The sequence below is a fragment of the Tachypleus tridentatus genome, chromosome 13 (assembly GCF_004210375.1).
Source record: "Tachypleus tridentatus isolate NWPU-2018 chromosome 13, ASM421037v1, whole genome shotgun sequence".
Classification (NCBI taxonomy): Eukaryota; Metazoa; Arthropoda; class Merostomata; order Xiphosura; family Limulidae; genus Tachypleus; species Tachypleus tridentatus.
In genome coordinates, this window is record NC_134837.1 from 249,346,846 (window position 1) to 249,370,789 (window position 23,944).

The 23,944-nt window shown below is 31.5% G+C and overlaps 1 protein-coding gene across 1 annotated transcript; it reads left to right on the forward strand.

Annotated features, from left to right (window-relative positions):
* Nucleotides 1–7,205: 7,205 nt before the first annotated feature.
* Nucleotides 7,206–22,873, forward strand: LOC143239301 (uncharacterized). The gene is made up of 2 exons (XM_076480230.1): nt 7,206–7,527; nt 22,497–22,873. Exons 1-2 carry the CDS (start codon nt 7,229–7,231, stop codon nt 22,702–22,704), a joined length of 507 nt encoding a protein of 168 aa, XP_076336345.1. The 5' UTR covers nt 7,206–7,228; the 3' UTR covers nt 22,705–22,873.
* The last annotated feature ends 1,071 nt before the right edge of the window (nt 22,874–23,944 follow it).

Below are 23,944 nucleotides of genomic sequence, written 5' to 3' on the forward strand. Positions count from 1 at the left end.
TGTGTTCAGAAAACGATTTAATGCTCAAAGTATAATTTTGCGGTCTTTTGAACCTTTTAATTTAAGATGAAGTTAACCTAACTGATATAAGTATTTCCAAAGTGTAATAGACAATTGAAAAATAAATAATAAACTTAGTCATAAAAATACTGAAGTTAAAAATTTCATAGGAGTAAAGGTTTGTTTAGAATTTCGCACAAAGCTACTCGATCGCTATCTGCGCTAGCCGTCCCTAATTTAGCAGGGTAAGTAAGATGGAGGAATAGGTAGACTAGTCATGAACACCCACTGCCGACTCTTGGGATACTTCTTTTACGAACGAATAGTGGGATTGACCAGTAAATTATAACGCCCCCACGGCTGAAAGGGCGATCGTATTTGGGATGACGGGGATTCTAACCCGCGACCCTCAGATTACGAGTCGAGTGCCTTAACCACCTGGCCATGCTAGGCCTAGGAATAAAGAATATTCGTCAGAAGTTTCTTTTTTAACTTCATCATCAACGCTGCGTTTCAAATTAAAACTTTTTATAATTATTAGAGTATCGGATAATAGATTGTTAAAGATTATTTTAATCTGGTGTTGTAGACTGAAGTGTTTACTTTTCGATTTTTTTATTGATAAGAATTTTTTTTTTATTCTATTTTCCAGAACACTGTATGTCCAGACGTTTTACTACTTTTCGATCTATACGATTGTCAGAGATAATATATATCACCCTTAGAAATTTAGGTCTCCTTTAAAGCATACTCTGGAATAGAATCTGATTGCTTAATCGATGTTTTGATGGCAGAAATCCAATATGTGAGGTTTTTTTGATAGAGAAGTATTCCTGATAAAAGTTGATTGACTTGGCACATTACTCCAAAGTATCAAATTTGGAGTTTAGTTTCTTATCTAAGTCACTATTGTACTTATTCATACTACTAGTTGACATTGATGCCTTTAAAAAATGTAGAAATACACTATTCAACCTTCAGTACAGTAGCTGATTCTTATTTATGTCCAGTATTTTTTGTAACCTAGACGTTTTCATTATTGTTTATGGCTGGAGTATGTTTGTGTTTTAAGGTTACGTGATAAAATCTTAAACTACTGATTTGAATGTTTTTGAACATTTAAGAAACTATTTGAGGGGTGTAAGCCGTCAGAGCTTCATCTTTACGGGGATTTGGAAGGGTAGATTTGGTGTTTACGCATCTTCCTCGATATTTTGTGATTCGATGTTCGGTATTCTTCGTTTTGTTGTTATTTCACCTCAATTTGTGGTTATAGCTTTTACTCCCGTTTGGTATATTTTAAAAGTTTTGTTTTTCTGTATTTTGTAAGGGTCAGCTTTTGGTTTTCTCTAGTATTTTGTTTGTTTCTCATATGTTATTTTTCATATTATTGGTTTCTTTTTTTATTTGTTTGTATGTGAAGCACGAGTTGTAGTTTGCCGAGTGGGTATAGTTCCAATTACAGCATGGTGGTGTGTCGTTATGCTTGTTACATGGTGTGGTTTGTCGACAGCTGTAATGGCCCTAGTTTTCGTATCCTCCATGGGTGTGTCTGAAACAGGAGTGTAGCTACCCCGTTATTTGAAACGACATTTAAATTAGCTGATTTGTTTTGTTTTTTTTAATTTCTCGCAATGATAGTTGACCTTTGAAAAGCAGCTAGTCAACACCACTCATCACGACTCTCTGTCCAGTCTTTACAAATGAATAGTGGGATTGACCTTCCCATTATAAGTTTCCCATGGTTGAAAAGGTAAGCATGTTTAGGGAAGAGATTTGAACCCGCTTCCTTCAGATTGCTAGTCAAATGTTCTAACCATCATCTTATGCTAAGCCTAATGTAAAACAGAATACGACAAATATAAACCGATAACTCTCTGAGATATTTTTTTCTCCTTTAATTGCGAGCTTTCGGTTCTCCTACTACCTTCACGTACAATGTCGCAAAAAAGTAATTGATGTATTAATCAGTTTGTCTGTTCATTGGTCAATTAATTATTTTTCGCAAAATTTTAGTTTGTTTTGACATAGTAGTAGAAATATAAGAGAAGTTAATTACTGAGTTGCATTTTTAGGGTTATTTGTAAAGTTAGGCACATCGTTATTTCCAGAGAAACTGTGTAAAATATAAGTTATTTTCAGCTCATGAAATAAAACTTTTTTTTGCTGTTTGACAGTACCTCGTTTTTAAAAAAAATAATCTAAAAGCACGTGTCAGAAATAAATGATTTGGTGAGAAAAAAAAAGAAATTAGGCCAGACGTCGACATGATCTTGAAGTGAGATCGTGCATTTATTTAATAAGATAAAACAATGGAAACATGATTATGTTTTTAAATATAAAGAGTTAAAGGAAAAACAGGAAGAAATTAAAATATCCAGGGTCTACAAAATTATTTCACCCAGAATTGAAGGATTGGTTGATAAATAAACAATTCACGTATAAAACTTTGTAGGTGGCGGGAATATGAATCAGTTGTTGGTGTTTTGAATTAAGGACAAAACTGCACAATGGGCTATCTGTGTTCTGACCACCACGGGTATCCAAACCCGGTTTTTAGTGTTGTAAGTCCGCAGACATACCGCTGAGCAACTAGTGGGGCTAAATATGAATTCGATTAAACCACAGTAGATATATATTTCCAAGGTAATCTGTTCAGTTTGCGATCTAATTTGGATAAACTGAAGTTGTAGATAAACAACTAAAAGCACCTTCCTGATATAACTGGTTCGTCATATAAGAAATTAAAGAAAAAACACAAAGAGAATTAGAGAAAATTAAAATATTCAGAAGAAAAAGACAGAAAATGAGAAGAGAAACAAAGAATGTAATTACTTATTGTAATGCAAGTTTAAAATAACTCAAATGCGTCAAACAACTGGCTCCTTGGAATGGAAGAAGTAAATTAAAGAACATTAGCTGATTCAACTGCAACTTAAGAAAGGAACATATTTTTAGGAACTGAGACACAAAGATGTAGAAAATTAAACATGATATAAAAAATCAAAAGCGAACTGATACAAATATTGAACATATGGACATTGCAGTCGATACTGTGATAATAAATCAAGTCAACAGTAATCTGAGGATGATTTCCAGAGTTCTAAACAGACTGAAGAAAGGACATTAAAGATGCCTAAGGCCCTAGTTAACTCTTAGACATCACAATAACTGGATTTAAAGGGCAAAATCCAGATAAAACTCTTCCTATTCCCCATCTCAGATAAGAAGTTTATTATTCAAAGTAATTAGTCCAAGAGTTAATGAATTAATTATTGTAAAGTTTTGAAACATTGTTGATCTATCAACACTGGTTTTACAGATACCATTATTTGACCTTATTCGGTATTGAAATATGTGAAATCGTCTTCATAAATAAAAACATGAGATGTTTTGATGCAAATAGCAAATGATAATAAACTTCCAGTAAGAGAAAAATAGGAAGTCGCAGCATGATATATAAGTAACTAACATTGAGGAGTCCATACTGGGAATATACTTTGTGTAGAAACTAACTTCAACTAGTTTCACAATTGCGATCAGAAAATTCTTATGTACTACACTGCAATTACATCACCAAATGATTCAATTCCAGTGACAACAAAGATAGAAGAACATGACAATGGAAACATCTAGAATAAAGTGCAATTTAACAGAATCCAGAAAGACGGGTCGTTAAAGCCAAAAGTCATTCATCTTGATTGCTTTTGTAAACAGGACAGCAGCCAAATGGTTAGTTTCACAGAAAACTTTACCAGAAATAAATCAACCTGCTAATGAGCCCAAGGTTCGTTTAGAGATCACTATTAAAGTACCACCAGAGATGCAGTTAGCAGACGATTCTGTCAACTACGCCTCATCATTTTAAATTATCCATAACCAACTTAATTTATAAACTGAGCTTTGCTGCGCTCGATCAACGATTTTATTTGAAAAATTTCTCTAGCAAAGTAACTTATTCAACACATTGTGATCAACTTAATCCCTGAGAAATTATGAACGAAAATTTAAATTTTGGCGAGGATTTTAGGAAATCAATAGCAATTATTAAACTTTTCGACTTTCGTTGATACCTCAGTTCTCCAAATATGCTATAACCTAACTAAAAACTTACCTAATAGAAAGAGGCTAGTTTAAATTTAAATTAATAAAGATCATTAATATTTCGCTGGACACAAACAAAACAGTATACTTCACTAAGATTATTTTCCTTTATTTTTTTGGAAATATTATAATCTAGTTAACATTCATACTAAAATCTGATATATTTGAGTATTTTTATTTTTAGTATCAACTTTAATCGTTTGGATATACGTTAAGACTAAATAGATAATCCAATCCGCAGATACTCAAAATTGCGTTAAAAATTCGAAGGCTTGGTCTTTTGAATTTCTTCTAGAAATTTGTTTCACGATTTAATTTGTTTGGCACGAGAATATTAAAATACATATAGATGTTAATTGTTACTTTATGATTGAGAAATATATATTATTATGAATTAACAATTTCTTTTTGAGTAATGTTTCAGCTTTTTGAAAATATAACTTTTAATCAAGTTATTTAAGCTCATAGAAAGCAAAAACTATACTTTCCCTGATTTTTATTACGGAGTCAAACATCAAAAAATTAATATAATAAATGTTAGACAAAAGTCACATTTAAATTATACATGACACCAGTGGCACGGCTGCATGTATGCAGATTAAGACCGCTAAAAACGGGGTTTCAATACCCGCGTGAGCAGAGAACGGAGATAGCTCCTTCTGTATCTCTGTGCTTAATTTTAAACAAAGAAATAAGCCATTTATGTTAAAACCTTTGAATACTGCAAAATTCTAGTTTTGATAAAATACCGTGTTAATTCTCTTCAGCGCTATCTATTAATGTGAATATCAAGTATGTCCTGTAAATATTAACGAAGATAATTTTGGAATGTACACTGCTGGCCAAAATCTTAAGGCCAATGAACATAAAGAAAAATTATGCATTTTGCGTTGTTAGACTCAACCATTGTACTTGTGGCTAATTACTTGATACAAGTGTTTTTCAGGTTTAAAATTATATTTATAGAACTGACTGAATATGAGCTACAGCAAGAAGTCTCTAACAATTTAAGAATCTTTTTGGTATTGAACTTAGAAAATGCTTCAGATATATAAATGTGAAGATGCTTCAGTGATACATATTGTCTAATATGTAAATGAAAAAAAAGTATCGACTCATACACTCTATAATACCTGAACACCAGTATAACATCCACAAACTTAATATTAATAATGCTATTTCAATATTATAATTGCTTTTTTTAATTTCGCGCAAAGCTACACGAGAGCTATCTGCACTAGCCGTCTCTAAATTTGCAATGTAAGATTAGAGAGAAGGCAGCTAATCATCACCACCCGCGACTCTCAGATTACGAGTCGATCGCCTTAACCACTTAGCCATGCCGGGTCAACCAAAAGACAGGTAACGGAAGTTCAATTATCTTTATCCTATCTCTTTTTTTAAAAAAAAATACAAACAGCAGAATTTTTCTTACAGACTTGCCCAGTTTGTTTGATTGTTTTGAGTTTCACGCAAAGCTACACGAGGGCTATTTGCGCTAGCCATCCCTAATTTAGCAGTGTAAGACCAGAGGGAAGGCAGCTAGTCATCACCATCCACCGCCAACTCTTGGCTACGCTTTTATCAACGAATAGTGGGATTGACCGTCTCATTATAACGCCCCCACGGCTGAAAGGGTGAGCATGTTTGGTGTAGCGGAGATTCGAACCCACTAAAATTGGAATACGAGTCGAACACCTTAACTCACCTGGCCACGCCGGGCCCAATATTATAATGAACAGCATTCTACACAATAAACATATATCATCTTATCGGGTGCTAAGATTTTATGTAAATGTCGCAGTTTTCTAAACCGAAAGACTGAAACATACATTTTGATCAAGAACAAAAAATTAAAACATATATAGGTTGGCCTTTAGTGTAGAGATTTTCATTGTATTTCGACGAATAGGAGTCGAGTTCCTTAATCACATGGCCATGCCGGGCCTTTGACGAAATACCTATGCACTTCCATAATAATTAAAATATAATTTTGATATTGTAATATGTATATATTGATATTATTTGGACAGAAGAGCATTGATATTTGTAAACGTATCGATAGGTACAAAGTTGATGACGTATTCCACATGCATAACGTACCCTTCCGTAAACCCTATTATTTTAACAATTTCCCAATCAATTTACACGTTATTTACTTACCGTTATAAGTTATGTTTGTTCAGATAGTTTTAAGTTGAAGAATACATTGCATAGTAGTGTTCTCTTAAGATAAGATTGAAAATACAATCTGTAAGTAAAATATTCTATAATTTGCCATATCCTTTGACATGAAGCACAGGTTTGGTTATTCAAAACTTATCAACACAGCTTGGGTTAACCAATCAAAACTATTCAAAAATAACTGCTATAATATTAATGTGTATATAAGATTTATGGGGTTTGTGAGTACTTTTTAACTCACCTTATATTAAGTTAAATTAACTTACATATGTGAATAGTGTTACGGCATTATACTTAATTTATTATTCGATATTATATAGCGGTTCATTACAGATTTCTTTGCATTAAAAATAAAACTCAAAATATAATCTTTGCGTCAATTTAGATAACCATATGACCAGTTGAAATGACTAAAAAATCTCGTAAATAAATCCATGAATGTTTAATATTATTCTGATCTTTTAGATGCGTGTTTCAATGTTTTATTAATTAAATGGTTAGCGTGTTCTTATTTGATTTCAACTGTATTAACTAACTTGTAGGTAATGGGTAGTTTTGACAAAGCTGTAATATAAAATAATGATGTAATAGACTTACATTTTGGAAAACATTATTTTATTTACGGTAACGAATGTATAGTAAAAAATTTCAGTTTATGTTGAACAAAGCTAAGAATAATTGTATACATACATTTTTTTAAAGTTGCAACGTTGAAACATCTTGTACGGAATTTCTTATATATATTTTCTGAAGAATATTCATTAAAAGTTGACAAAAACACTTCAATTTTTCTCTATGGAAATACCTTTTTTGAAAATTTGCAGAATATGTCAGAATATTACAAAATTAATAATTAATAACATTGTTTAGACTTATACCAAGTGCAATTTACAACATAGGTAGCGCTAAGAAACAATGTGATTTGATGAAATAATTTGAAATGGCGACAGTAAATTTAGAAGATAAGTCTCGTAGCGAAGAAAATCTTAAACAAGTAAAAGAAAAAGAAAACAAGAGTAATATTAGTACATGTTCGGCAAACTGCGAAAAAAAAGAAGGTAACAGTAAAGCTAAGAGGAGTTCGGAAAATTCTGAAATCCTGCAAAAACGTTTAAATGAATTTGAGAAACTTTTTGCTGACCGATACACGGAAAGTGATGAAGATTTTATGAAATTGAAATCTCAGCCTTTACCTGATCCTCCTTGTGTGCATCCTTGGGAAGCAGAGCCTGTACGAGAGTAAGTGTAATTTAAGTAACTTTAGATGAGTTAGTTATGTATATCGCATATGTGTATTATTAAGCAATTTGAGTGCAAATGTTTTAAGCAGTTTAATGTCTTATTTTTCTTTTATGTGGTGAGAAGGTTGGTAAAAAGAACCAAAGAATTATATTTAAAAACAATTGTATTGAACTTCAAGAACAGTTTGTAGTTGTAACTTGTTACTGTACTATATTAGGTAGATCTAGCTATAAATTTATAGGAAAGTTATCTGACTTTGTAATTACCATATTGTTCAGGTTGCATGTAGCCCAGACTTTGGGTTCCACTTTTAAGTTTTAGACCCCCCACCTTTGTCTATGACATCAAACACCATGATTATTTAATTTCAAAAATATCAGCAGGCTTAACTTCATATGGAAAATAAAATGAGGAAATATATGAAACATTAAAAACATGATTACATGATTTGGTGTGTGTAAAATTACAAGGAAAAAAAAGGATTTATTAAGAAAAGAAAGAAATGATGTCATTTCACATAAATACCACTAGGAAAATTCAAAGTTGCTCAAAAAAAACCCTGTTAGCATTAATTGTTTGTTAAGTGAGTCTTGCCTTGTGTAGTATTTTCTTGTCCATGTTCCTAATTCAGCATGTTATGTATAATTAATTATGCTTTAATTGTAATAAGTTTGAGAGTATAATAAAGATCACGTGTTACTAAAGTTTTTAATCAGAACTGAATATGCCCATATGAGGAAACTATAACTTCATTCATTAAACCATGCTGAAGCAGCCCGAACGACACATTGTTATGCCAACAGGAGCAATTAGTTACACAAGCTATAGATTGTGTAGTGATAATGTGAAAAATGGGTTCTGTACAGACAAGAAGTTGATTTCAGTTGGTTGAAAATGTAAGCCATGTTTAGCATGTGCCTCATCTGTTCAAACCTGCATGTTATTTCAAATATACTCTTGATAACATAAATTATAGATAATACTGATATGTTTTTATCATTATTTATATCTATCAAACCTTTACTTAAACACTTATTACAAGTACTTGTGTTGTATTCACTACAAATATGAATACATGTTTGTTTTGGAACAGAACTGTTGACACAGTTTTATGAATATATCCATTATTTAAAGTTATCAGTTCATATTTGCATATATATTTCTCAAGGTACAATTCATCTTTTCTCAGATCCTCTGCTTTGAAACTTTGGAAACACCTCAGTGGTCATGTTGTTATTAGTTATTTCAGGTCAAGTGAAAAGGAATTTTACTACTTTTAAAAATTTTGTAATTCCACCACAAGGAGGAATAACATTTTTAGTGTAAGATGTGATAAACTTCAAAGTATTAAATTTGTAAGTATAATAGTAAGTGTTAAAAAGTGGAAATAAGTACAAATAAGAACTTTTTTTTTATTTTAGTATAAGAGGGATTATGTAAGTTTTTAACCTACAGTGAAACTTTAGATATAACTTTTAAAAGGTTGTGCATGAATGAATTACAAAGAAAAATCAGTTTGGCTAAAATATAAATTGTGATGATAATTTCAGATTGTTAATAAAATATGTGAAAAATGCTTTTAAAATTGGGGACATTTATTTCTTGACCTTAGATTTTATTAGTGTATTTGAAAGAATTGGACAATTTAGTTTAGCTGTTGACTCTCACAAAATTCATCATAAAAACTTTGATGAAATTTATGAAAGAGCTTCAACCATTAATTTGAAAAATATTTCTTTAAGGCTGTCTTTGCATATCACCCCTTAAGGAAAGTAAAAAGTTAAAGCCATTTTTTTTTCAATGAATCATTAATTCTCATCTTAAAGTGTTGATCTCCACTATTGTGAATTGAGAGCTTGTTTCATAAATCAATCATCCAGTTTTAGGCTTGACATGGCCAGGTGGTTAAGGCACTTGACTCGTAATCTGAGGGTCACAGTTTCAAATCCATGTCACACTAAACATGCTCGCCCTTTTAGCCATGGGGCATTATAATGTGATGGTTATTCCTACTATTCATTGGTAAAAGAGTAGCCCAACAGTTGGTGGTGGGTGGTGGTGACTAGCTGCTTTCCTTCTAGTCTTACACTGCTAAATTAGGGATGGCTAGTGCAGATAGCCCATGAGTAGCTTTGCATGAAATTAAAAATCAAACTGAACAGTCCTGTTTCAGATATAAAAAATTTTTAACTTATCATTTTGTTTTATACAGTGTATATTTATTTGCATAAATATTAAAACTATAAATAAGCTTTTCTAGTGCAGAATATAAGCACAATTAATGAGGAAAAGGATAATTAATTAAATACCAATAAAATTTGAAACTTGCCTGGAAAAAGTATTTGTTTTCATTTGCTGTGCTTTAATTTATGTAAAATCAGAAGATATATAGTGTTGGTTCATAACCAAGATATACTGTATTTCCGAGCATCAAAAACACACACCCATTTTGATTAGCTAAGTTTTGAATAAAAATGAAAAACATAAGGTTGCATCACTTCTATCAATCTTGCATTACATGAATCCTCTTGCCGACTTCTTGTTTTTTTTAGCTATATGCTTACCATATCTACCTTTGAAAATGTATACCATATATTACCACTAAAATATATGTATTATTATCAGTAATAACATTTTTCTAAGACTGGGGAGTTAAAAAGAGTGCTGGTATTACAGCAACATATGTACAGTGACCTGTTCTTGTTTATTTATTTGTTATTTTATACTAAATAACTTGTACATTTCATTCTGGATCATATAAAAAAACTTGTATTACTGTCTAGTATCAAAATGCTTCCTCTAGGCTTAGGTTTAGGCCTATGAACAATGTAATCTTTGGCCTGGAAGATGCAGGGTACATTTTTTAGACTTATTTTGAGGAAAAAATAACATCTTTAACAACAGAGAATACAGTACTTCTGGACTTTTAAGGGGGTCTTTCAGTTAATAAATCTTTTATCCCTTTAAGGTAGTATAAACATAACAGTTTTTAGAAATAATTCTTTTCTGAATTAATATTATTCTATATTTAGATTTTTAGAGAATAGTTTATAAGTTACATTATGATAATTACTGCTGTAAGTTGAATGTTTATAAAATAGGTGGAAAAGATTAGAAAGTTGATCTAATATAGAAAATGAGAAATACTATAATAAAGTGGTTCTCGAACATTTTTGTTCTTGGCTCACCAGAATGTGTTTTTTATTGTGGCTTATTGCAGTGGGGCCTAAACATTATGTAGTCGCTTCCTTTCCACAGACCACTTGAAAGTAGCTGTGGACAACAAATTCAAAATTGCTGATTGAGAGAATACGAGTGTTGAAGCTCTTTTGAGATCTGTTTCAAAATGTTTGTTCTTTATAATACTAATATTTCTACATTCAGTTGTGACTGAAGTGCTGATAATTGATTGTTATTGAAAATAATGTAAAATTATCTTTGTAATTGGACAAGTACACAACTTATGGAGTATTTGTCATTCATTTTACAAGGTTTACAGCTGGGTAGGATGAGTAAGCAAAAGCATACACACACAGATTTTTACATAGCCATTAATCCACATATAGAAGAGTATTTTAAAACTCAAATTCTTTAATTTGAATAATCTGAAACTATGGATAGTCCAAATGTTTGGGATCATTCAGTTTAAAATAACAGAAGCGAAGCAGTAAAAGTGCTTTGAACTAAGAGCTAATGCACTTCTTGGACAGAAAAATTTTGTGGTGATGTAAAGAGTAATGGATTTCTGTAGAAAAAATTAACAAGTTGAGTTCAGAATTAAAAGTACTGATATCTTTAGCATTACGGATGATTTGGTAAGTACAAGCCTGATAAATAATGAAAAGACCATATTCCTTGAATTTGTTTGCGACAGTTGAACAGTATGTACCCAGTACAAGCCTCAAAAATTGTTTTTGTGATATCTAAATCGGTCTCAAAGCACTAATATTTGTGCCCCAAGACACTTAAAGAATAAATCATTGGAATATAAATAATGGAAAATATATCTTATAAACCCATACAGGAAAAAAAATCTTGCATCGTTTCATGATGTAAATAGCTCTTGCAAGTTTATTTGAAATCATTAAAATTTGTTCAACCCATTAGAGGTTTCTTTGAATAAACACTCTAAAAATATTTAATGAATGAGCATTAGACATCAAGTTCTCATTTATCAGTTCTCTAGATATAATCACATAATTTGATTTTCTGATATTTAAAGCCAGGTAGTTGCCAATAAGTCAAGCTTTAATAGATTTCAGTACCTTGTTTCGAGTTTTAAAAGAATCTGCAAAATGATAAGGCACATTAAAAAGAGTAGTGCCATTGGCATATAAGTTATGATTGTCAATTAGACATACTGTAAGTCATTCATATAAGTTATGATTGTCAATTGGACATACTGTAAGTCATTCATATAAGTTACGATTGTCAATTAGACATACTGTAAGTCATTCATATAAGTTACGATTGTCAATTGGACATACTGTAAGTCATTCATATAAGTTATGATTGTCAATTGGACATACTGTAAGTCATTCATATAAGTTATGATTGTCAATTAGACATACTGTAAGTCATTCATATAAGTTACGATTGTCAGTTAGACATACTGTAAGTCATTCATTTAAGTTATGATTGTCAATTAGACATACTGTAAGTCATTCATATAAGTTATGATTGTCAGTTAGACATATTGTAAGTCATTCATATAAGTTATGATTGTCAATTAGACATACTGTAAGTCATTCATATAAGTTATGATTGTCAGTTAGACATATTGTAAGTCATTCATATAAGTTATGATTGTCAATTAGACATACTGTAAGTCATTCATATAAGTTATGATTGTCAATTGGACATACTATAAGTCATTCATATAAGTTATGATTGTCAATTAGACATACTATAAGTCATTCATATAAGTTATGATTGTCAGTTAGACATATTGTAAGTCATTCATATAAGTTATGATTGTCAATTAGACATACTGTAAGTCATTCATATAAGTTATGATTGTCAATTGGACATACTATAAGTCATTCATATAAGTTATGATTGTCAATTAGACATACTATAAGTCATTCATATAAGTTATGATTGTCAATTAGACATACTGTAAGTCATTCATATAAGTTATGATTGTCAATTGGACATACTATAAGTCATTCATATAAGTTACGATTGTCAATTGGACATACTATAAGTCATTCATATAAGTTATGATTGTCAATTAGACATACTATAAGTCATTCATATAAGTTATGATTGTCAATTAGACATACTGTAAGTCATTCATATAAGTTATGATTGTCAATTGGACATACTATAAGTCATTCATATAAGTTACGATTGTCAATTGGACATACTATAAGTCATTCATATAAGTTACGATTGTCAATTGGACATACTATAAGTCATTCATATAAGTTATGATTGTCAATTAGACATACTATAAGTCATTCATGTAAGTTATGATTGTCAATTAGACATACTGTAAGTCATTCATATAAGTTATGATTGTCAATTGGACATACTGTAAGTCATTCATATAAGTTATGATTGTCAATTAGACATACTATAAGTCATTCATACAAGTTACGATTGTCAATTGGACATACTATAAGTCATTCATATAAGTTACGATTGTCAATTAGACATACTATAAGTCATTCATATAAGTTACGATTGTCAATTGGACATACTATAAGTCATTCATATAAGTTATGATTGTCAGTTAGACATACTATAAGTCATTTATACAAGTTATGATTGTCAATTAGACATACTGTAAGTCATTCATATAAGTTATGATTGTCAATTAGACATACTGTAAGTCATTCATATGTTATGATTGTCAGTTAGACATATTGTAAGTCTTTCATATAAGTAATAATTGTCAGTTGGACATACTGTAAGTCATTCATATATGTAATAATTGTCAGTTGGACATACTGTAAGTCTTTCATATAAGTAATAAACAAGAGGGAGCCAAGAGTTGAGCCTTCAGGAATTCTACAGTGAAGACTGCCAAGACTGTATTGTGTTCCATTAACTATGGCTTAACATTGCCTGTTATTTGAATACATATTTAAAATATGCATATTTCTTCATATGCCATAAGGAGCACATTTATGCAACAATATTTAATGATTTACACTGTCAAATGCCTTTTCAGTTGTAGGCCACAAAGCAGAACAGATCTTTGTTCATAAGCCTCGGTAATCTTTGTAGTGATTGCCAGTAGATGCTTTTTTCATAAGCTAGTGTTTGCTAAAACCAAATTAAAACTTTCTGAGGATCTTGTGTGTTTGAGACAAAATATGTTCGACAATACGAACATGTGCAGACAGAATACATGTAGTCTGATAATTTTGAACCCAATCAGGATCATCACTTTTGTAGGTAGGTATGGTTCTAGCAAATTTAGGAACACATGGAATTTTGTCTGTAACACAACTTGTTGTCAATGGTAGAGTGTGTTGGGCTCTCATTATAGGTGTTATTTTTGATACTAATTCTGTTTACATATTTCTTTAGTATGTTATTTAACCTGTTGATTTGAATAACAGATTGATGTTATAACATCATCAACATGAGATACTAAACTACAAACTTTCCAGGAACTAACTTGTGAAACATGTTGACACTGAAACTATTACATTTCTATTAAGTAAAACAGCCAAGAATTACTTATATTACTGTATTTCATTACAACAGTTTAAGTTCCTTCAACTGAATATTTTATTATTATAAAACAAGTTCTAATTTAAATTCAATTTTGCTAGCATATTCTTCTAGAAAAGACAACTAGTTAGTATCATGACCTATTAATATACATATGTTATTTAATAAACCACTTACTTCACCATAATTTTGTACTTGTGCTTGGGGACTAATTTTATTAATTCCATTCACCTTTATATCCATGATGATTGCCATGTCTGAAAAAGATATGTAGCGATTAGTTGTCCACATTGTATTTTTCCATATTTTATTTAGAATGTAATTAAAAGCCTCAAAACTGATATTCATACACTTGATATAATATTTTAGCAGACGTGCGTAACATAACATAACATAGAATTTTTTACCTTATAGGACTTTCCCACTACAACTTCAGAGGAGCACGTTTCATATAAGTCTCTGATGGATGCCATTTGTTTATATATTGTAAAAGTATTCACACTTTACTTACAAAGGACTTTTGTGTTGTAACAAAAGCCATGATGTAAAAAAAGATGGTTTATTGTGATTGTAGGTAAAATCTCAATATTCAGCTGAGTGTTGAGTTCTTGACCTTATGTATACAAAATATATGTAGATGTCCTAAAATATTAACCCTTTCACAAGAAGCTTGCTATAATATATGCACATTCTTCTACACATTTGCACACATTAAATACTTGCACAATAACTTTAGATACAGTATGTGTATCTTTACAAAATTTAGAAGTCTTTTAGTAAAGATTACAAGTTTTTTTGAATGCAAAAATCAGATTTTGTAAAGAAATTTTTACTAAATATTTGTTTATGAAAATATTGAGTATGTTTCATTAATAGTCTGGGTGCAAAGTGATTTCATGTTATTAAAAAAAGCAGTTCTTCATCTCACAAAATCTCAAATAAGCATAATCTTCAAAACCTCCAAAATACATTTGAGTTGTTTGTTTTCAATAAGATTTTATTTTCTCTTCCCTAACTGTGTGGGGTCTGGCACTTGACCAATCTTGTAATCATTATAAAAGAAAAGGAGATAAATATAAATTATGCTTTATTCATGCTAGATTGACTACATATTATAACACAAAAATACAAATGTTTAGTCGAAGTACTTTAAGTCTCATATTGGTATATATATATACACTTGTATTCTATTACATTAGCCTTACAGTCATGTTATGTATCCAGTAATATAAAACTGACAGTTAGTCTTCTGTTTTAGTGGACAATTATTTTGTAATATACAGTCACATTTCAATTATTATATATTTATGTAGATTATTACTATTTAGAAATAAGTTATTAAACTTATTATATAAAATATAGAACAGTAAATAAACGAGTAAAGCAAACAACTGTTTCTTATAGCTATGATATTTGAACTCAGTTGCGGCTGAACATAGTTTGCTAAGCCTTTTAAAATTTTGCATGTAGAGGATATCAAACAAAAGTTTTATATGTACAGTTGAATAACCAAAAAATCATAAATAACTACACTGATACCATAGAATTCCACTATAATTTATTACACTAAGTAATTAAGCTGTATTTAGATTTAAAAAAAAGTATGGAACTTTCAGCAGACCAAAGACACAATCTACCTTTTTGAAATCTAGGTTTTAAAGAATGTGGTAGCCTTTTCAAAGGTTAAAATAAAAGCTATCAATCAGTTATTCACATTTCATACATTAAAGTAAGTTTATATAAGGGGCCATTTTCAAGAACAGAAAGAGGTGAATGGGCCACGATGTGTGATTCAGTACGTGAGCCATATGTCAGCAAAATAAAAAGATAGGTTCTTATTTTATATTCTAGCTTGTTAATATTGGTAATTTGAGTTCTTAATTTGTACAAAATTTAGATTTAGTATTTTGACATCACAAACATCTAATTTTAAACAATGCTGTATTCAACATACCATGGGATTTGCTAAAATCTATATTTATGTGCTCTTTAATATGAAATTTTAGATTGAGAATAACTCATATAATATTAAAGTTTAAATTATTATATGCAATATTTGTAAACTTATTGACATAAATTCATACAATTTTGAATGCAAAAAGGGGTTAATACATACTGTAATCCTGAACTGAAAATGACTCGTACAAAACTGATAAAAGGTGCATCTCTCCCTTTTAATCTAGTATGCATAAACAGTTCAGTGTTCATGCAGTATTTTAACACTAATGTGTTTCATATCCCAGCAGTTTTCAGGAGGCATGGTGTTGGGTGGAGGGCCTCACCAGTCTTCAGCACTGGGTATGTCATGTACAGTGTGACTGACATATTGTGACCACCTTCTTTACTTCTAATTTAGAGTTCTTAGAATTAGAGGTGTAAATATTAACTTTAGAAGTTACGAAATACCAGGTGAACTCAAAAATATTAAATTTCAAGGTGATACCTCCACATGCAGATCAGCTATCTTCCCCTTGTGATTGTGCATTTTGACAGTAGCCTTTTGTAAACACCCACTTAACTGAACATGATTTTATATACATATGCACCACCCTATGATGATGATATTATTTGACAAAAGCCATCCTTTGACTGGAGGACAACATTTCTCCATGTTCACAAACTCCCCTGTGTGCTTTTGCATCTGTGAATCTTCATTCTTTTTATTGGCACATTATTCACCACATGTGTTTAAATCTCTTGTCTGTGTTACATTTATTGAGATTTGAATTGTTAATAGAACTCTGACTTTGTTATGAGTGTGGGATGTTGTTCAAACTTATGCCTTGTTTCAAGTGTGGCTTTTGGAGATATTTTAAGTGTCAGGGTCATGGTAGCCAATCTTCAATATGATGTGGTTTGTCATACATTTAATGGATTTCCTCCTGCCATCTTCTCAGGTGAATTTCTTTCTCTTTACTCAGAATTATCTCTTGCACTATGACCTTAACTGAATTTGTCTTTACCCTTAACTTTACCATTGATTTCCGAATTTCTTTCTTAGTTATGCTCTTTTCTTTTGCCTGTATTTTGTATTATATCTCATGTCCTACGATTATTAGGTGTATCTTGCTTTATCTCATTGCTTTCTCTTTGGATTTATGTTGTTTCCTTCATCATATAACTTCTTTTCCACACCTAGATGCATAATTCCTCCCCACGACAGTGACTACTTGTGGCTGTATTTGTCATTGTTCTTCTTTCTTTTCCCAATATCCTGTCAGTTGTATCTTTCTGACCACCTTGGGGATTGAACCTCTTACCCTTTATTTCACTGTATACCTTCTTATTTGGGCACCTTTTTGTCTCTTTTGTATTCCTTCTTCTTCCAACTTTCACCTAAAGCAATTCTTCTATTTCTGTAGGTGCTCATTTTCTTTAGCATTTGACCTGTTGCTTCTTCTGTGTTATCTTTCATTATTTTATTCCACTGCTGTTGGGACATGTTGGATCAAATTACATTCCTCTTTACTGTTCCAATTCTTTACTGTGAAAATATTACTAGTTAATCCCCCCCGGTTTTTTTTGGCCAGATACTTTTTCGTTTTATTTTCCCCACAGTGGCCTGGACTGATATTATACTGCTTCTGTCATCATTCCCACATTTGTTCTTCCTTCATGTTTGACTTTGCCATTTACCTCTATTCCTTGTCTAGATATGTCTCCTTCTTACCTTTCCATCCCTGATTCTACACTATCCCCTGTTTCTTGTCTCTACCAGCAGTTGTTTCTTATTTCTCTTGTCAGTGACTGTCATACACTTATTATTCTCTGGGTGCTTATTTCTTCTCCTGCTGTTGGTCTCAATTTCTGCTAACAGCTGTTTCTTTATTTCTGTAACTTAATCTCTTTCTCCACTCCTCTTTTTTACTTTTTCCTACTTATGATCTGGTCAGTGTGTCAGGCATCTTCCTAGTTTTCTCCCTCATCCCATCCTCTCTGTTTTGTCTGCCATTTTGTTTGTTTGTTTGTTTCTACCTTTTCCTTACTTTTTTCTTCAGCCCCTCTTGTTTTAATTGGTATTGTGAGGGCTTTTGCTTGTCATGTGTCTTTAACCCATGGCTCGCATTATAACTGTTAACTCATTGTCAAATGTTTCTCTTTTACAGTAGTTGCTTAGTAGTTATGTGTGTAACATGAGGGAAGGCTTATCTCAAATTTTAAGTCCATTCTCACATTCCCTAAATATTGGCTACTTTGGGTGTTTCCTTGTGTCCCAACCAATTTCAGTCTATAGCACATTTGGCCACTAGATATTACTCTTTTTGTTCCCTCCTAGTATGAGAGGTTCTTTTCCAACTGAGGTTTCAGGCTTCTCAAGAACTACTGTTTCCTTTGGGGCATGTCCTCATGTATATTTTATTGTGAACCTTGGAGACCCTGATTTTATTTTCTTGGGGTCTTTTGTCTTATTTTTGAGCCTCTCATCTAAGATTGATTACAGTGGTTGGACCATGCCATAACCTTTACTTACCACCTCTAAAACCAGATGTCTCCCTACTTCAATGCTTCTCTCTCTGATTGAGTTACATTTTTCATAAGAGCAGGTTCCTGACCTTCATATTCTTTGTCAAACTTGTTCGTCTTCCTGCTGCTACTGGCAGAGCACCTGATCTTATTTCTCCTAGCATTTTCTTGCTCAACCTGATTGCTCTTGTTCCAAGGGCATTAGCTACACACTTCTGTGCCCATTTGCATTGTTTGCTATGAGCTCTAACCTTATTGGCAAACTACCTCTTTTTGAACAGTTTTTACTTTGTCACTAGTTCAGCCTGTTTTTGTTGGGTTTTTTGCTTGTAAATTATGGTGTATATGGTCACCAGGTTTTACCCTTTTTTTCACTTCCTGTATGAGAAGTTCTTTCCAAATTGAAGTTTCTATCTTTTTCTAGAACCCCTTTTTCATTTTGGCATGCTCTTGTGTATCTTCCATGAGGATTACTCTAGATTGGAAACATCCCTCTTGGATACCTTGCTACCCTTCTGAACTCCACTCTCCATCTGATGGTTATGTATTCCTCATGCTTCAGTTCTGTCTGGTGTTGTTTTTGTTTTGTTTTTTAACAGGTTTGATCTTACCTTTTTTCTTTGTATCTCTTTGTGGGCCTCAGATTTCCATGTTACTATCCTTCTTGGTCCCTTTCATTGGCACATCTCTGACTACTTTAGCCTTGATCTGCTTGATACCAAGGCCCCCTTCCTTTCCATTTTCTCTTGCTTCACACTGCCATGTGTGATATTATTTTACTTTGTAGGTTTACTGTGAATGCCAGCACCCACTGTAACAGATAACTCAAATGTCAGTGCAAGTTTAAATATATATTTAAATGGCCATAAAATCTAATATTTATCTTAATTTTTTTAATTTTGAGAACATGGAAGCTATATTTTGTATAAATAGAACAAATTATTCAAATTATTAACTATATATATAATACCCTTTTTCCTTCTTTTCTTGAAAATTGCTTGAGGAGGGAAAAATATAAAATTATGTTTCTGTCATGCAATTGTGTGAGAAACAATGTCTTATAATGCTAAATAACCAGGTCTTTTAGCACCTGTGGCTGGCACAGCCAAGATAGACTGTAGCATATCATTTCACTTAATAAAAAATTTTGATAAGTCATGCAGCATCCCATATTATATCGGTAAATATTTATAAGATTTAGTTACAACAGTAGCATCCAGAACAAATCTTAGAATGGTATGCTTAGCAACCTTTTGATGTGTAATAACTAACACTGAGTACTGTTTCATTAACAAACATTCAGTAGTTTTAATAGTGTAGTCTTGTGAAAATTTGTAGCTAGAAACTCAGTAAACATTAACTGTATTTTAAGCTTCCTACATGTTTTAACTACATTTAATATATTTCTGTGCACAGTTTAATTTAAAAAAGAAACATAATTCTAAAATGTTGTACATGAAGATGCCCATCATATTAAATGAAAGAGAACTAAAAATGTCTTTATAAAAAAAAAATGGAAATGGGAATGTTGGTGTTATGTGTTAGAAGTTAACGGAATGTTGGTGTTATGTGTTAGAAGTTCACTGTAAATTTGAAACATTTTAAATAAAATGAAGAATTTGTGTGAAGTACAAAAATTGCATTCAGTATCACTTGTAGTTCTGTCTTGATAAGGAAAGTTATTTAGCAGGTGAGTGAATCCTGATTTAGCTGGTAACACTATGTAACACATGTTGTTCATGGATAGTATGTGTTATTTCTTAATTGTTTATGTTGTAAAAGTACAGAAAATGGCCATTATTCCCATCAAACTTTGCTTTTGTGACCTACATAATGAAACTTAGAAATTAACCTATTTTCTATGTAAAAATGGGCAAACTTACATGACGTCTGAATAAAACAACATGAATCAAGATTTACATGTATTTATACTGGAGTTGAACAAAATTGTTTAGAAGTGAGTACTTTTTGGAGATTTGCAACTGTAATGTAAGTCACTTTGATGTATCAGCCTCCAAATATAGTTTCCCATCATATTTTTTGTTATATGCTCCCAGGTCACAAAAGCAAAGTTTGAAGAGACAAATAGGTCTTCTCCATTTACTGTAGGCATAAGCAATTGGGAAATAACACTTTCTGTCCAGGTTCAAGAAAAAGTAAAAATTTTGTTACATAATGTAATCCATGAAGTTTGAAGAGCATTTAATATGACAAACATATTAAACTCTGACTCTTTTTGTTAAAATAAACTAAAAGTTGTGCTTTTAAAACTAGCTTTCATAATAATTAACCAGCCTCTTTCATTTTTAAAATACTGCACATTTTCCTTAACATCTAAAATATATTATGCTTAGAAATAAAATAGATATTTGAAGCCTATTACAACAGCCTTGTAGTCATATGTGACAAGTCTGCCATATTCTACTTATTAACATTGATAATATCTCAATAATAATTGCACTGCCCCTGGTGGATTGTGTTGACCTTATCTTGTTACATTAATCAATCACAGAATTTTAATAATTGATAAGCTATTTGTGTGATTGTATAAGACAAGTACCTGTAGAGGTCTTATAATCATAAAATGTATTTTCAAGGAATTTCAATATTAGGAATTACATTGGAGGTTTACAGTAAAGGAAGTAAAGAGAGTATAAGAAAGAATGTTAAGTCTTTTTGAACATGAAGAAGGCGGTGGATATAGTGACATACAGAAGTATACATAAATATTTTTTTTTTAATTTCATTTTAATATAACTTTTTACCATCATATTAAAAACTGCTATTACCTAATTTTGTGGCTGTTAAAAGGATGGTTTTTATGTGTACATTGAAGGCCAGGTTTCATTGGTGTCATGTTTTTCCAATATTTATGCATCAAACTGTGTTCACATTTATCTTTCATTAATAAAATTGGTACATGTTACCATATTTCTAGTCTTACTACCATAACATATATTTTATAATAAACAAAATCATTTTACATAATTTGGTTTTTCTGTGTAAACAGCATGTTTGAGAGTACTTATAAATACCGAACAAATGCAGTGCAGCACAATAATGACAGTTTATCTGTTACTAACAATATTTGTATTTGACAGAATAAATTGTACTGTTTTTTTTTAGGGATGCAATGTAAGCTAATTGTAATACTATCCTTGCTAAATGTTTATTAATCTTTAAGGGGTGCTGTAAGAATTTTTTGCAATGCAGTAAGAAAACAAAAAACACTCATTTATCTCCATTATTGATTATAAAACAGCCTGCCTTGAGCCATTTTGTAGACACTAAAAGCTAAAAGCATTTTATTGGTGATATTTTTTTAGCTTTTTCTTCAGTGTATTTTAAAGAGTTTGAATTTCTAGAAGTTGATGGCGAGGTATATCTTCTGAAGACTGGTACAGTTTGTTTTGTTGTATGTTTATTGGCAGTGCTGTTAGATTACATTCCAAGAGACATTCTAAGTTGCTCTTATCCTACAATATGATACTAATAAAATAAAACATTTCTGTATTCTAAAACTAAAGAATACTAAAAGAACCCACGTATTCAGTTTCCTTCTTCATCGGGTTTATTTACATATTTGTGTGTGTAAAAGGTATTAAATATATATTTGTATAACAGAAGTCATTTACTGAAGGTAACTTTTGTACATGTGATATTATTAAATATATATCCATATAGCACAAGCCGTTTACTGAAGGTAACTTTTGTATGTGTGATATTATTAAGTACACATCCATATAGCACAAGCCATTTACTGAAGGTAACTTTTGTACATGTACTTGTTTCTAAAAGTAGACTTGTATTTGCAGGTACCAAGATCGATATCACGGTAGGAACAGGTGGAGAGAAAGTGAAAGAAACCATTACAGACATCATGAGCGAAGCTATTCAGGTTCAAGAAATCCACGAGAAGGAATGAGAGATGATTACAGAAGTCGTGAACCACATGGCAGAAGGTACAGAGACTCAGAAGATTGGGGTAGATACGATAACAGGAGAAGAGATAGAAGGTGGTGAAATAAAACTGTAAAAATGTGTGGGATGGTCTAACAGTTTAGAAGATACTATATTGTGCGTCAAATTATTTCAAACTACCATTCAATGAAGTTTCACGTACATTTTGTAAATACATTCATGTATTGCAAACATCTTTCAGAAAATAAATTGTCAGTTTTGGAATAAAAAATATACATTTGTGTCTGACTTTAACTTTAGAGATTAGCATTTATTCAGAGATGGGTTAAGGCATTCGACTCATAATCTGAGGATCGTGGATTCGAATACAGGTCGCACCAAACATCCTTGCCCTTTCAGCCATGGGGGCATTATAATGTGACGGTCAATCCCACTTCGTTGGTAAAAGAATTGGCAGTTGATGGTGATGACTAGCTGCCTTCCCTCTAGTCTTATGTTGCTAAGTTAGGAATGGCTAGCACAAATAGCCCAAGTACAGCTTTGTGTGAAATTCAAAACAAAACAAAAACGTTAATACCCATACCGCAGTTCTGAGATGCATTTGTATTTCAAGTGGGTTTCTTGACATCAAGAAATATTTCCAAATTGTTTCTCCTAGTAACTAGCATGCCAGGTTGAGAATATAAGGGTTTCAATTACTATATTGTTACTACACTAGATTATACTCTACATTTTAGCAAATTTGGGTGTATTATAAGAGCAATAGCCAAATCGCATTATGTAGTTAGAATAGCCCAAGAGTTGGCTACTTTTCACTAACTGCTCACTGTTCAGCCTGTCAGTTTCTAATTAAAGACAGCTAGTATTAATAACCAATGTGTAGCTTTACTTGTATATCTCTAGCAAAAAACACCAAATTTATTTAATTCCATTTTTAACTAACAGATTTCATATAGAATGAAAGATTTAGATATTGGTTTTGTGAAAAGAAAGACAAGTTGAAATTAGAGTTAAGAAACTAGTGGGTGAATATTTCCAAACTAGCAGATACCAATTGAAAGAATTCAACAGTAATTTGTATAAAATTACTGATGAATAAATACAGAAGGTACAGAGAACCTAATTCCATGGATCAAAACACATTGAATGTGATTATATTTTGAGCCTTTTTCAGCCATCTTTGTCATTCCATGTGTTATTTTCATAACGAAAAATTACATTGTTTTAAGCAAACGAGACTAAATACAATATGTTATTAGCAAAAATCTTTGGTTTTCGTTACAATATGTCCATTTAGCGCATTGGAGTGCTTAGCTGTTGGGAGTTTTTCTGATGGATGCCA

Coding starts and splice junctions, on each gene's coding strand:
- LOC143239301 (XM_076480230.1), top strand. CDS start 7,229: ATGGCGACAGTAAATTTAGAAGATAAGTCTCGTAGCGAAGAAAATCTT. Junction 7,528..22,496: donor GAAGCAGAGCCTGTACGAGA/GTAAGTGTAATT, acceptor TTGTATTTGCAG/GTACCAAGATCGATATCACG.